The following is a 15837-nucleotide window of genomic DNA, read 5'->3' as shown; positions in this document are numbered from 1 at the left end:
AACTTTTGGCCCTATGAATCGAAAAATGATCCTAGCTTCACCCAAAAGTCTGATATCAATAGAGAGGGAACCCAATATTTAAGCACCCTAACATTGCGCTTCTCAAACCACTCTTAATTTTTAACAACTTACTTGGCAAGTCATCGACATATAACTAAGGTTTCAAGTCCCCATCATCAATTATGATGCCACATTAGCATACTTTTTGCCAAGATCTCCAAAACTACCTAAATTAAAAGTGAGACCAGTGTTCGTTCAAAAAAGATACTCATACTTGCACAATTAATAAGGCATCATGTCATTGTTTATTTAATACCTAAGGGCATCTCATTCAATTAAGAATAGTCATCACTGTAACAACTTTAGATTCACAATTGGTGCAATGTTGTCAAATAAATTACTCATTAAGTGAATAAATATAAAAGTTTTGTGACCTTTTTATTATTATATATTATATTATTATTCAAAAATAATTCCATGTTCGAATTATATTACCTACCTATCCTTCAAATATTTCAGAAATTAAACAATTTTCAATTAATCTGAAAAAGTATATTAAGATGTAATATCCAATAGAAATTATATTATATAAAGTTAATAATATTTAATTAATTTAAATAATTGTATTAAGAAAATGCTCAATCTCATTACAAATGCATCTAATTTCCTAAAAATAGACATTTCTTGAGAATTTGTTATTATAACTTTTGTAAAGATATATATATATATATATATATATATATATATATATATATATATATATTTTCCTAAAAATAGACATTTCTTGAGAATTTGTTATTATAACTTTTGTAAAGATATATATATATATATATATATATATATATATATATATATATATATATATATATATATATATATATATATATATATATATATATATATATGCTTAATTTTTTTCTAATCAATAAAAGGGTGAAGCCCTATATACTAAATTAAATAAATTAAATTGCAAACAAAATTCAGATCCTCCACCCAAACGGGCACTGGTAGGAAAGAACGAAAAAAGAAAACCTCCAATCTTGTTCGAAACAAAGTCCTATGTTACTACATAAGCTAAAAGGGGCATACCCCAATTTTACAAACTTTTCAAGGGCATACCCTTTTTGGTACATTAAGGCTACGATTTGGTTTAATTAACTTTGCTCGATTTTGCATTTTCCTTCTTGTGATAATTCCATTCATTGATCCGCTTTCGCAATTTGGTAGTTTCTGCAATTTCACCAAAACAAACCAGCTCATGAATAGGGTTAGTCCTTGAAAACTCATTACCTCATTTTCATTGTCAAGAGTGATATCCTTAAGAGTTTGTGTTTGTTTATTAATTGGATTGATTAATTAGAGGAAAGGGTTAGAAGATATTAAAATACTTTGAAAAGGAATATCAATTTCCTCTTTGGCTAAGATGATTAGTGGTCATAGAGATTAAATTGGGTTCCATAACATATCAATATGGATTTCTATTTTGATTCTTCCTTTTTATATCACCTATTATTTAATTTTAATTTCCCTTTTTTATGAGTTCTTAAAAAGGTTCGAAGCCCTTAGATAGCTTAGGGCAAAAGTGTGAGAGTAGTTCTTAATGGGGATGTTAAAATAAAAAAGGAGAAAGGGATAGATAAGGTTGCGGGCTTTGTTTAACTAATCTAGGCGGATCTAGATGTGTTTCCCGATTAAAGATTTTCCATCTGCGCCTAGATAAGCTAGTTCATCTGCTTCTTTGTTTCCTTCACTAATGAGTTATATTGAATTAACGTAAATGGCCTATATTGTTCCCATAAATTATAAATTGCAGCTTCTATTATTATTAGATTACTTTTAAAGTGATTTATTTTCCCTCCCAAAATATTAAGACAAATTTGCCGTATCCCATAAAATTGGATGGGAACCCTGAATGTACTCTTTTTGAAATTTACGTTCTACATACATTTGTGAAGGGTCGTGTGCCTGTTGTTGGTCCCATAGGCTGCTTTAATCTTCTGGGCATTATTAAAATATTTTACTCTTTCATTTATTAAAATATTGTGTTCTTTCATTCAATCTGTACAAATTACATGCATATATACAAATACAGTGATCGCAATAATGGCTGTTGGATAATAGCTTCGCCTTTGTTTTGTTGTCTCTTTCAAGATCATTTTCCCCAGTTGATGAAGAATCTGTCTTGGTATTAATATCTGCAGAGAAATGAGGTGGTCATGGCTTTGAAGCTGATGAATTTAGCTTAGTTTGGTCACTTCAAAAGAATCTGATGAAACAGAGGTATAGTTATATGCATGTCCTGCCTTAATGTTTCTACAAATGCAAATAACAAGTAGACGGGTTTTGGAAAGCATCGGCAACATTTTCATCCAAAAAAATTTAGGCAAATAAAAAGCTGAAAAATCAGAAAACACTTGAAAATGACTAAAGCGTAATAAGGAATTGATCAAAAATAATATAGCGTCATAAGGACAGATCATATATTGCTTCTCAGTGACTTCTATCAAGAAACATGTTTTATCACCCTCGTAAAAATACAGAAAAGGAAACAGAAGAAACTTCGAATTTTGTATACTACAAGATTTGTCAAGCTTATGAGATTCCAGTGAATCATTGATCTTTGGAGCCAACACCGTTCTAGAGAGTATTCGACAGACCAAATTCTCTTATGTATCAACTTGCTTCCCCTGATCATGAGGCAAAAAAATTGTTATCCTGATTGTAATGACCGCATCTTTAAAGCCAGCTCGATGTTAAATATATGTCCCAGGAAAACAAATTCCACAGTTAATCTTCATTGTCAAGACAAATAACAGTGTTGATAGCTTTTTTTAAAGAGTGGTGGTAGACTTTGTCTCTTTCTTGAAAAACCAAATAAAATTCCATCCAATTGGTGAACCGCCTATCAAGTAGGTCTCTTGGGATGTTTCTTCTTTTTGACGCTTGTTACTGTGATTGTCCACGGTCTCACCGGCTGCAGTTGTGCTATCTGATCTTTTATTCTTTCCCAGCATGCAAGTTTCAGTTCTCAGTTGTTTGCACAACTCCATCATCTGTCGCATCCCTGAATAGAACACAATACAAGATACTATTAATGGTCGCAGAGTGATATTTTGTTATAACAGCCTATATTGAAACTCTTCCCTGGTTTTACTTTATCTTCCTTCAATTCCTACATAATATATAAATGTTACTTGTTCATGTGCATTGCCCCTGGTGCTACTGACCCCACAAGAATTAAACAGTTATGATGTGACACTGTGACTAAATAAGGAAGAAAATGTAGAATTTTATTCTATCATTTTTTTCTTTTCTTCTCTACATCTGTTTTGACTTTGGCTATCTAAGGATTTTCCCACCCTAATCAACAAGTAGAGCAAATTCCTCATTAATACCCCCCCGCATAAAGTCCTCTGGATTAGTAGCTCTGATGGACAAAACAAATTGTTGCCTGGTATTTCCATCATATTTCAATAAAAAAATTCAGGTATTTCCTAACAATATAACCAAAAATGATGTCTTTTGCACGGATTTGAAGACAAAAGTGACCCATACTGGGGGTTCTCTTTCATTCAAATCATAATATTTATACACGTGATAATGTTGTCCTTTCATTTACACTTTTTATTGATTTAATACGGTCTAAGCATGAAAGACAAAGCTTCACCTCTCATTGAATCTGGAAATCATATTTTTGATCAATGCTTGAAAAACACCACGATATGATAGGAATATAGCAATGTCTTCTGGACTAAGCTCAACTTCAAACAGTATGAATGTATAAAAGCTGGCTGAGGCAAAGTACAAAAGTAAAGCAATGTTAAAAACACATAGCCATGGCCTGTTAATGTGCAGTATAGAGTTAATCTTTTATGGAAGTAATTGGTAAATACTTGCTTGTTATTAACAGAGACCAGAAGGTCAATTTATACAAAAAAATAAAACAATGTTTCCTTAGGAAACAATCATAATGAATAGAAACATTCTATTCTAGAGAAAGCAAAAAACGAAAGCAAACTAAAGCTAACTAGATATTTACAATAGATAGTCATAAACTAATAATAGATGACTTATCTATTATTGTAATACCCTCCCTTAATGGTTAATCTATCTAGAACACCAAGCCGTCCTCTGAATTTGACAAACTTATCAAGACCAAGAGGCTTGGTGAGAATGTTTGCAGTCTAATCTGTGATAGGAACATACTACAAATCTATAGTCCCGTCTTCAACCGTCGTATGTAATGACAGTGAACATCCACATGCTTGGTTCGTTCATGGAAGAGTGGATTTCGTGCTAATTTGATAACGCCTCCGTTATCAACAAATAGAGTAGTTGGTCCTGTTGGTGACATTTGCATATCCCCAAGCATCCAATGAAGCCAAACAGCTTCACATTCTGCCTTAACAGTCCCTATGTAGAGGAGAGAGAGAGAGAAACTACCTATTGTTTCTTATTGGTTCATGTGACTACACCGAATCCCAAACTTAACACATCCAGCCATTGACTTTTTATCATCAAGAGAGCCTGGCCAATCTGAATCTGTGAACCCACTGAGTTTAGGATTAGAACTTTGAGAGTACATAAGTCCATAATCTAAAGTGCCCTTCATTTAACAAAGCACACACTTTACTACCATCCAACGATCAGCCTTAGGAGCTATCATAAAGCATGAAATATAGCGGACTGTGAAGCTGATATCAAGCCTAGTAGCAAAAAGATAGATGAGGCTGCCTACTAGTTGCCTGTATGTAGTATCATCAACGGAAGAATAAGTAGACTTTGTTGATAACTTGAGACCTTTCTCCATAGGTGTAGATGCAAGTTGGCAATCCTGCATATGGAATTTGTCTAACAAGGCCCTGGCATGTTTGGACTAAGAGATGAATATACCAGAAGACCGTTGCCAAACTTCAACACCTAGGCAATAATGCATGAGCCCAAGGTCAGTCATATCAAAACACTGGCATAAATTCTGTTTGATTTCCTAAATCAAAGATGTCGAACTACCAGTGATGATCAGATCATCCACATAAATAACTAGAAGGATCACATCACTGTCACTAGACTTGATATACAGATTTGAGTCTAAAGAACTCCTCTTGAAGCCTTGATCACTGAGGTACTTATCAATTTTTATGTACCATGCTCGAGGGGCCTGCTTCAAGTCATAGAGGGCTTTTACCAATCTGAAAACCTAATGGTCTTTACTAGCAACCTTGAAACCATGAGGTTGCATCATGTAGACCTCTTCATGGAGATCACCATTCAGGAAAGCACTCTTGACATCCATCTAATGAACCTTCCAGCCAAACTGTACTGCCATGGCTAGGACTAATCTGATGGTGCTCATCTTTGCAGTAGGAGCAAAGGTCTCCTCATAATCAATGCCTTGACGCTGAGAAAAGCCCTTTGCCACTACACGAGCTTTGTACTTGTCCAAAGTACCATCCGATTTGTATTTGATTTTATAAACCCATTTGGAGCCAATGGGTTTCTTCCCTAGTGGAAGATTAGAAAGGACCCAAGTGTTGTTCTTCAACAAGCTCTGGTGTTCAGATTGCTTGGTCTGTTCCCACTTTGGAATTCCTTTAGCCTCGAAATATGTTTGAGGTTCAAACACACTGTGAATGTTGGCCATGAGAGCAAGGTTAATAGAATCTCTAATTTTGCTCTTTTTCCGAGCAGTTCTCCCATCAATGAGCTCAACATCACGAAGATCAGCAAGTGTCTTTACCCACCACTTAGGCCGGATAGAAGAATGACCGTCATGAGTATCAAGAGATGCATGATGATCAAGTTCCTCATCAAAAGAATTTGAATTAAACTCAAGTGAAGCATCTACAAAGCAAGTTGATCCTGCAAGAGAAGCCGGAGGTGTCTTTACAGGTATCAGTAGTATAACTGGAGCTGCAAGAGCTACTGGAGCCCTCCCATCAAGTGGACCTAATGGAAGCCGAACTCCCAAATCATGAGCTTACATAGGCTGGTCTGCTGGATCAGTGCAATGTCCCTTTTCTGATTTTTTATGATATTTCCAACCTCTAATCAGATTTTCAAGATCAAACAACTAATATCACAAAGATCCACCAAATTTCTCAAGAAACCCCAAATCGGGTATGCCAAAAATTGTGCCAAAAGCTTCACAGCTTCACCTATTATTAATAAATCTGAAAGTGGACATTTTTTTACAAAAATTTCAGCAAAATAACAGCATACAAAATGACATTTCCAGATCCGTATAGCCTTTACACAACAATTCCCAAATGTAGGACAAAAACTATGCGCATCGGGCTCCCGAAATTAACACAAAAATGCCCGGAAACACCACAAAAACACTAATAATCTATCTCAAAAGTTTAATCACGTTCCAATACATATATTCAGCTCTATTTTAACACCTTAAAGTCTGAAATACAGCAGCAACCCAAACTGATATGAAATACTCAACTGAAAACACCAAACTCATACAAAAAACACACCCGAAAACCCACAAATCTGCACTGTTCAGCACAAAGGCAAACTCTGTATGAGCATGCACATGGAATGGCTTCAAACTCCCGTCCTTAGCCTTCCTAAAAACCTACAAACTCCCGTTCTTGGGTCTCTCTGGAAACCTGCAAACTCCCGTTCTTGGGTCTCTTTCTCCACAGGTTTGGCAGCCTCTGAAGAACAACAAAGAATGAGCAAAAATCAAGTTCTGGAATCAGCCCAAAATGCCTCCAAACCCCTTAAAAGAGGGCATAACCGTAACTCACGTCCAAGAGAGGTTAATGAAACATATTTTAATAATAATTTTCTTTTATTAGTCCAACGGTTTCCAAAGATTAACCCCCTTTTTCCGAAACTTCACTTTCTTGGGCCTGCCTGCCTTAGCAAAGATTATTATTTTTTAATTATTTGAAAAGGGGACATGACAATCAGGAACAGGAGAAATAGGCATGGAAGATCCTCGCTACTCATCAAAGACTACATCATGATTGTAGATGAGACGAGATGTCTCAACATCAATCAAGCAATAGGCTTTGTGAAGACTGCTATATCCAGCAAGCATGAGTCTCTGACTCTTGGCATCCAACTTGGTGTGTGACGCATCCGAGATCCAAACAAAAGCAAGGAAGTCAAAAACCTTCAAGTGACTGATTCTGGGCTTGCGACCTGACTAAGACTCTTTCGGAGTTTTACCTTTGAACATCACTATGGGTGACTGGTTCAACAGATAAACTATAGTGTTAACTGCTTCGAAACATGTCTTTGTTTGAGCATGGATCGAGCCATCATGGTGATTGTCATGTCCTGATGTTCAACTACACTGTTCTGTTGTGGTGTGTGGAGTGTGTGGTTAACTGGCATTTGATGCCATGTGTATCCAAGAAGCTGGAGAAAACATTAGAACAAAATTCCCCCCCATTATCTGATCTAAAAGTAATAATAGATTTCCCAAACTCTTTTTCAACAAAAGGTTTAAACTTCTAAAATACAGGAAATGCATCTGATTTCTTTTTAAGGAAATACACCCACATTTTTCTATTGAAATCATAAACAAACAACAAAAAATACCTGGACCTAAGAATAGGAGGAGTGGCTATTGGGCCGTAGATATCGGCATGTACAAGTTGAAGTACATGAGAAGCTTGCCATGAGTCGCCACTAGTGAAAGGTGTGCGATGTCGCTTCCCAACCTGGCATGCGTCACAAACTCCAAGTTGTTGAGTCTGAATCTCTGGCAATCCAAGAACAAGCTCATCCCAAGCAAGCTGTGAGAAATAATGCACATTTACGTGCCCATACAGCTGATGCCAAAGAATGCTAACAAAAGACCGCCAAGCAGCCATAGCGAAGTCCCGAGAATCACCAAAATTGGTAAGTTTGAAAAGACCATGATCCTCAAGACCCACTGCAATAGTAGACTTAGTTGCCTGATCAGCAATGGTGCACTAATGTGAACTGAAGGTGACTACCAAGTGTGGAAAATGTCACAACTGACTCACTAAGAGTAGATTTAGTTCCATCCCTAGAATGTAGTACACATCAAGGAATATGAGATTCTTTCCAACTCATTGAATTTGAAAGTTGCCTTTCTCGACAACCATGCACTCTTCTCTGCCGCCAAAAATAACAGAATTTGAATAAGGTTGGTAGTCATAAACCAGTCTTTGCGATGAGTGCAATGACAAGGCACCTAAATCAATGTACCAGGCAGATGACTTGACATGATCTGCAAGTCTTTTAGCCATGAAGGCGTAAAAGGAAGATTCCGCCTGCTCAATATGCTCTGCACTATTCGCTTTGGGTTGCAAACCCGATTGCTTAGACTGTGCAACTAAGCGTTTCTGACATTCAACTTTCATGTGTTCAAACTTGTGGTAGTAGTTGCATTGAATGTTCTCTTGGGAACCATCTGATGCTGGAGTAGAAGACTTCTACTAAGATGGCTACTGAAACTTGCCTTTATCCTTCTGAAAGGATTTCGCAACAAAGGCTTGCTCTGTGGAGGTGGAACTGAAGCTGCTACCGAACTGATGTTTCCACCCATCTTGCTAAAGCAGCAATGTGCAGAGATTAGTGAACTTCAAATCAACACCAAAAGATGTGACATTGAGAATCCTGATAAAATGCTCATAGGACTTTGGTAAACTTCGGAGAGTGATAACACAATATCCTCTTCCTCCATCTTGTGACCGATGGCAACTGATCACAGATTTTCCGAATCCGATTCAGGTGTGCCTGGAGCGAGGTGCACTCATCCATGACAATAGAAAATAGAGTGTTTTTCAGAAAGAAGGCTATGCTTTTGTCAGAAATCTCATGAAGACCTTTAAGATGTGTCCAGATCTCGATAGCTATTTTGCCGGTTGGAATCTGAGAAAGTTGATCATCAGCCACGGATAATTTGAGAAGCATCACTGCCTCTCGATTATTCAAATCCCATGTATCTTGATCAGGACGAGGAGAAGTCAGATGCTTTGTAACACCCAGAACAAGTTGATCAGTGTTCTGATATTCAAAAATTGCAATAATCCGCTGCTTCCAAGTGTCATAATTTCAACCATTGAATTTGGAGTTGTGCTCAAGCGAAATGTTTGTCAGAGATGCCATGGCACATTTTTCAATGAAAAACTATGAAAATCTGTGAAGGCATGTTCTTCGAGGCAAAAAATGGAAGACCTAGAAAAAAAGGAGAGTGACCCAGAAGAGAGCTCGAAAAACCTAGAAGAAATATGTTATCATTTTCTAGATCCGCTGGCTCAAAAATTGAGCCACAAAAATCAAGGTACCCAGAAAAAATGGACGACAACCCAATTGAGCTCTCGAAAAACCCACCAAGAATTTGATTTTGCACCATAAAATCGCAAGACACACGTCCTCAAAAAAACATTGTATGTCACGATTTGTCACCAAAAAACGAGCCCCAACAGCTAGAATGCGAGCAGAATATCTAACAGGGATAGACAGGGTTGGTATGTGCATGATATTCCTTAAGCAAATCGTGATTTGTAGCCAAAAATCCAACAAAAAATTGTGATTTGCAGATGCCACAATTTTCAGGCGGGAAACAAAAATTGCAATTTTGAGACCTGTAAGCCTAAGCAAAGATCAAGGCAAACCGAAACCCTAGATGTTACTAGGTATGAGGAAGCAGATATGTGTAGAATAATTTCGAAAATAAGGATCCAAAAATTTCAATGAAGAAATTCTTATTTTTGAAAAAATTTAACCACGCTTTGATATCATATTACGGAAGTAACACTTGCATGTTATTCACAGAGACCGGAAGGTCAATTTATACAAAAGAATAAAACGATGTTTCCTTAGGAAACAATTGTAAAGAATAGAAACATTCTATTCTAGAGAGTAGAAAACGAAAGCAGACTAAAGCTAACTGGATATTTACAATAGATAACTATTAACTAAAATAATAGACGACTTATCTATTAGTGTAATATAATCAATCCCGATACCAAATTTGTGGTCATTGCTTAAGTATGCATCGTGATATGATATGAATATTGTACAATTTGTCAGCAATGTCTTATGGAATAAGCTCAACTTCAAACAATATGAATGTATAAAGGCTGGCTACGGCAAACTACAAAAGTACAACAATGCTTAAAGAGACAGTCATGGCCCGTTAATGGGTAGTATAGGGTTAATCTTGTTGACCAATGGGCAGCACTGGAAATAGGATGGATCAAAATGAATTTTAATAGTGCTTCCAAAGATAATCTCGACCCATCAGGAACAGGGAATATAGCGAGAGATCCTGAAAGCAAAATATTACTATAACGAGCTAAACATCTTGGGGTGCTGATGTTTGATAGCTTCACTCGGATAAATGTATTATGTATGAGATAATAAATATGTGTTCTCTATATTTGAGATATAAGGTTATTGTTATATAAGAAAATTAATATAACACATACATACATATATATGATTAAATTTGTTATTATATTAATTATCTGATTAATGAATAGACATGTCTATCCATGGCCTATTCTCTATATATGAATCTAAGAGGATGTTGCATTTGGAACGCACATACCTAATACATGGCAGTGCTATTACAATTTGCTGCAGTCCTCTAAAATTTAACAAAGTATCAGAGGAGGCTGATTTCTGGGAATAATGTGAATACAAAGGTCTGACAGAATTATTAAATTGAAGTTTGTGATCCTTATATCTACCGCAGAGTAAAGGAGGAAAACAGTTCAACATCCTCTCTATTTGAATGGGAAATCAACAAAAGAAACCAAAATTCAGCAAATCTCAATGTGACAATCTCTGCAGGTTATTTCTGGCAAGCTCTCTAAGTTAAGCGTATTTGTGTGGCCGCCAATAAATGGCGTAGGTGGGAAGATTGAAGGGGTTTCCCTAGGCAAAGAAGACACACATATTGCAGGACACAAGGAATACAAGGAGAGTGCTAAATTCATCTCGCAGCGAGCTTGTAAAGAGAATTACTGTGTTATCAGAGAAGCAGAAATGCATTTGCAGCATTGCTCCAGTCCGGAGTGGTGGAAGAGAGCTCTAACATTGGGTTCTTTGGGGAGGCCCATGTCATTCATATGCATGACTTGCTGTGGTGTCTTTTGTTTGGATTGAGCCTCACTTATGTTGTAGATTCTTCAGAGGCCCATTATAATGACATTTGCTACAGAAGAATGGGAGAATTTGGTATAGAAACAAAGTTGCCAATACGAGTAAGGGCACGGGCATGCTTAGGTGGGTATGGCAATTTTTTGGGAGAGGGGTTTGGGTATGTCCATTAAAAAAACCATATAAAAATCATAAATATATATATGCATGAATACAGCCTGAAATGTAGAAACAAACCTAACTACTATAAATATTGCACTAGAACATTTATAATTTATATTGATTTACTATAAGTTTAGTTTCATATCAATTTATCAAAACTTGAAAGTTATCATAGATATATTCTAGAACCACATGCAGCCCCAGTATCACTTGATAGCTAGAAGCACGTTGACTAAAATCCAAATTAGTTCACCCAGGATCTACAACCCACAACTTTGTGCCCCCTTGTATTGATTTTGTTTAAAAGTGAGTAGGCGCAAGTTGGAATGCACATCAACCAATTCTTCTGCCTTGCTTGCTGCCAATTGGTTGCGTTTCACTGAGTTTTGGTAGGTCTTGAATTCGGGTCGAGCAGTAGAAGTTTCCATTATGTTGTCTACAAGAGCCAGCAGGTTAAAAAAAACATATTAATAATACAATATCATATGGTTTATATCAATACATAATATTTTAAAGTGTGAAACATCAAATAAATTTTAAAACAAAACATAAATCAATTTAATACATACCCCGATATGCGTAGTGAACTTAAAACGCTGGTTGTAGAATGAACTTGGACGCTACACAGATTTTAAATGCAGATTTTCAACACAGTAGATACTTGTCTGGGTTCCCAACTTGGACGCAGATTAACGCAGAATGTTGTCACAAATGCAGATTGAATCATATCCTCTGTCTACTCCATCTCTTTCAAAGTTGCCTAAAATGTCAGCCTCCCTCTAAATCTGAATCTCCCTCTTTTTCTTGCAAGAACATTCTCGGAGGAAAATATCAAGGCACATTGCTCTTATAATACGTATTGAAATAAATAACAGAGACTAATCTAATACTCAATATAAGATCTTTCCAATAAGATAAAGATAATTATAAGAATGTCATACTTGAAAAATGATCCCCATTATTCCAATATAGTTTATCATTTTTATAATAATAAATCCCCATTATAATCTCATTTTTAATGATCTTATCCTAATCAATATATTATAATATATTCATAAAAAATAAACATTACTATAATATATCACACATACTTGCCTTATTGTAGAGCTCAACTCTCATAAAAATTAACAATCTCTTTCCATTAGTGGTGGGATAGCATTTTACATTGTGGATCAGACAGTTAAACCCCGATCCTCTCCAAATTTCGTCACACTCCATGCCAACAACATTCTGAGCTTGATTCTTCGCTTCAAGTCTCGGGGTTCGATCTTGAGCCACTCGGGTACTTTAGGTACTCTGGCTCCTTCATGCACGTTACTCCACGCTTGTAGTCAGTGTGCTAAATGCCTGGCTAAATGGGCCTTGTTTTATTCCTCATTGTTGAGCACAATTTTTGTCAAAGCATTTCTGTCGTCATATTCCTTCCATAATGCATTCACTGTGCTCACAAGTTGCTTCTTATCCACATACTCATCATTAATGCACAAGGGACCCTTCATTTCTCTACTAAGTTATCAGTACTTCCTCTTTTGCCTTCAAATGCTGGTATGGTCTGTATTGGATTCTGATACGTCCAAAAAAACCCAGTGGAACCGGACGGGAATCAAATTTTTAAAAGCTGAAACATATTTACGATTTTCAACCCATATCCCACCATTTTTGTGATGACCTAGCAATTTGACTGCGATTTGACTTCGAATATGGTTATGTTTGAACATGACATGTTTGTTTTTAACCCTTTTTCCACTTGCAAAAACCTAAAGTCGAATTTGAAAAGTATTTTACATCCACTGCTCAGTCATTCCTTCGGCTGCAAAACAAAACCCTTTCGTCGGATGGTAGAAGCAGCTGCAACTGTGACAACAATCTACATCTTTTAAAAATGCAAAAATCTATACCTTTTTAAAATGTATTTATAAAATAATTATATAAATTCTCACAATGCCTATACAACCTTGCTTTAAATTTCCAATTGTAAAAATCTATATTTTTTAAAATGTATTTATAAAATGATATTTATATTTTTTTTAAATAAATATAGGAAAGAAATTATGTATATTAAAAAATTATTAGATCTAAAATCTAACTTAAGTCACTCATAAAGTTCCATTATCCTTTGAAGTAAGAATTGTTAATACATAAATTCTTTTAACACAATGTATTTTAGATAGTTGTGATATGGCTATAACCCTGAGCTATTGGCCATTTCCAACTGCAATTACAATTTTCTACTATATATTGTGAACTATTGTGCTCAAATGTCTTTCTTAGATAAATTATACTTGTCTTAAATTACAAAATCTATTGTACTTAATTTAATATACATTTATAGTACTTCAAAACCTGACTTGAAAGCCCATAACATTTGGGAAATCTCTAAAAATCAAATACTCATTTAACTATAGTGTTACTACTTTTCAAAGCCCCTTTTAGATAATTCACTACACATCACTTTGGCGTACCCATCAAACCTTTAGGTGGGATTGCTAGCATTAGTAAGGGTGAAACAGGATTGTGGCATCTGAACTGGTATATAAAGAAAATCAATTCTTTAATCGGATCCTTTGCAGACTTCAAAATCATGCATATCAACCATGAAGGTAATGAGATCGCAGCAAGTTTGTCCAAATTTGTTGCATCATTGAATGACAGATTAAGGGGTGATTGGATGGAGGATTTCCGGAATGTGGACAGTAAGGAACTAGCATTAGATGCACGATTTTTGATTACTAGGGTGGAGTTTCACACCTTAGAGTAAGCCTCGTATATCTCAAAGGAAGAATTAAAAATTAGTGAATTTTTGAAAAAAGAGGTGGTGGTGTTTGAGTAGGAGTAATATTCGGCCCTGATTAATGAAGAACCACCGTTAATTATTTATGTGAAGAGCTGGATTGTAATTGATGTCAATATTGTGTATGAATGGGAGATTGGAGATTGCTTATTAATGAGAACGTATAATCTTTAGACAGCTTGCTCATTCAAGGTGTGCGTGTATGCCGCATGGAGTATCTTGGTGCTCAACTGGAGAAGCATGTAGTGCAAGCTATGAGGAACACATGAGAATGCAGCGGAAATGCCATTAAAGCCTTGGGAATTGGTATGTTTGGACGTCATTTGTTTTTCATATTGGCAAGCTGTTTCAGAGCATAGTAGAAGCAAATTTCACCTTGCATACAGCAAGGCATTGACAATGCAACTAGGGGGACATCAAGAGGAAGAGATTGAAGAGTGTCTTCCTTATTCATGTGTTGATTGGAAAGGTTAGGTACTGCGGGGGGTATGGGGGTGTGAATCAGTACCAACAAAAAATCTGCTTTTTTAATCTTTGAATCATGAACTTGAAACTTCAACTCACATTTAATTGTTAATTGATAGTGTTCCTTCCTTTAGTTTTACCGATATGTTGTAACTTGTAAATAGCAAAGTAAATAATAGTAAAACATAACACAATGATTTTTGGTCTTACAAAAACCGTTGGTTAGAGGGAAAAACTATGGTGGGGTAATACCCACAACTCTTCATTGCACCCGAAAGAGGTTTGTTAGTTAAGGCTACAATATGTCACCATTGGAGTGACTCGTCCGATTAAGAGTGACTAATACATTGTTAAGCATATCTACAGTCTTGTTAGGACTACTATATTAAGAGCTTTTATCCCACCTATATGAGATTCACCCTGTTAAAGAATTTACAAAATGCTCATGCATAGAACTTATTAGTCCAGTTAGAGACTACCCAATTAAGGGATTTTATGGTACCTTGTAGAAACTGTTAGGATTCTTTACAAGTAGTAATTGACCTACATGCATTTTCCTTTAAAGCTTATCAATCCCTTATGCTTTGCTCTTAATCACTAGTCTCAATCTTTGTCCTCGTCATCTTTTTAGACCGTCTACTCACCTGATTAATCCTCATTACCCTTGTCATCGCCTATTTGCTTAATATGTTCCTTAGGTTTTTATCCTTAATGTTGATTCTCTATCTTTGATCCTTCAATCATGACCTCAATCTTCGGGTTCACCAAAACCTTAATCTCGAACTTTCCATAAACCATTTTCCTTTACCTTCTCCTATCGGCTGATCCATGAGTTTCCCTTTGACCGATAACTAACTTCCTTATTCCGACAACCATCTACTTTATCTAATAACTCTTCCTTCTTGTTGATAGTGTCCTCTATATGCCAATAGTATACTTTGTATGTCAATAGTCTAGAACTATTTACCTATAAGCTTCTCCATAATTTTGTAGAATACTTTGACATCAATGACAAAACTTTATCATAATACTCATTACATGCCAACAATCTCCCCCTTTAGCAGTGATGGCAAAAACCTCATCATGCAAAACAATTCAAAATTGTTCCTTTGTTCTGTATGTCTTTATATGTCGATAACTATTCTTCTCTGAAATAGGTGAACTACCCCTATAATAGTTCTTCATATGTTTTTTTTTTTTTTTTTAAATGTAGTTTACATGTGAAATTTTGATTCAATATTATGCATCTATCTCCCCCTTTTTTGGTAACAATGCCAAATGATAGGCAATAAGTGTGCATGTCGGGGTCCATGTCGATT

The 15837-nt window shown here is 35.8% G+C and overlaps 1 protein-coding gene across 3 annotated transcripts in view; it reads right to left on the bottom strand.

Annotated features, from left to right (window-relative positions):
- Positions 1-946: 946 nt before the first annotated feature.
- The window catches only part of LOC149543977 (uncharacterized), an 85908-nt gene continuing 71017 nt past the window's right edge, over positions 947-15837 (bottom strand). The window contains exons 3-4 of one of the 3 annotated variants that reach the window (XM_089798613.1): positions 2085-2195; positions 947-1230 (exon numbers count right to left, since the gene is read on the bottom strand). In XM_089798613.1, coding sequence (XP_089654739.1) covers positions 1229-1230; positions 2085-2195 — 113 coding nt within the window. In that variant the 3' untranslated portion in view covers positions 947-1228. Of the gene's footprint in view, positions 1231-2010; positions 2196-2421; positions 3065-15837 lie in introns of those variants that run through there. The other 2 variants (XM_089798612.1, XM_089798611.1) reach the window with 2 other exon arrangements.

This window comes from Cupressus sempervirens, chromosome 8, assembly GCF_028749045.1.
Source record: "Cupressus sempervirens isolate cs-2001-9-10 chromosome 8, ASM2874904v1, whole genome shotgun sequence".
NCBI classification, from domain to species: domain Eukaryota; kingdom Viridiplantae; phylum Streptophyta; class Pinopsida; order Cupressales; family Cupressaceae; genus Cupressus; species Cupressus sempervirens.
The sequence above is the reverse complement of the archived record's forward strand: the minus strand, read 5'-3'. Positions and strand labels throughout refer to the sequence as shown.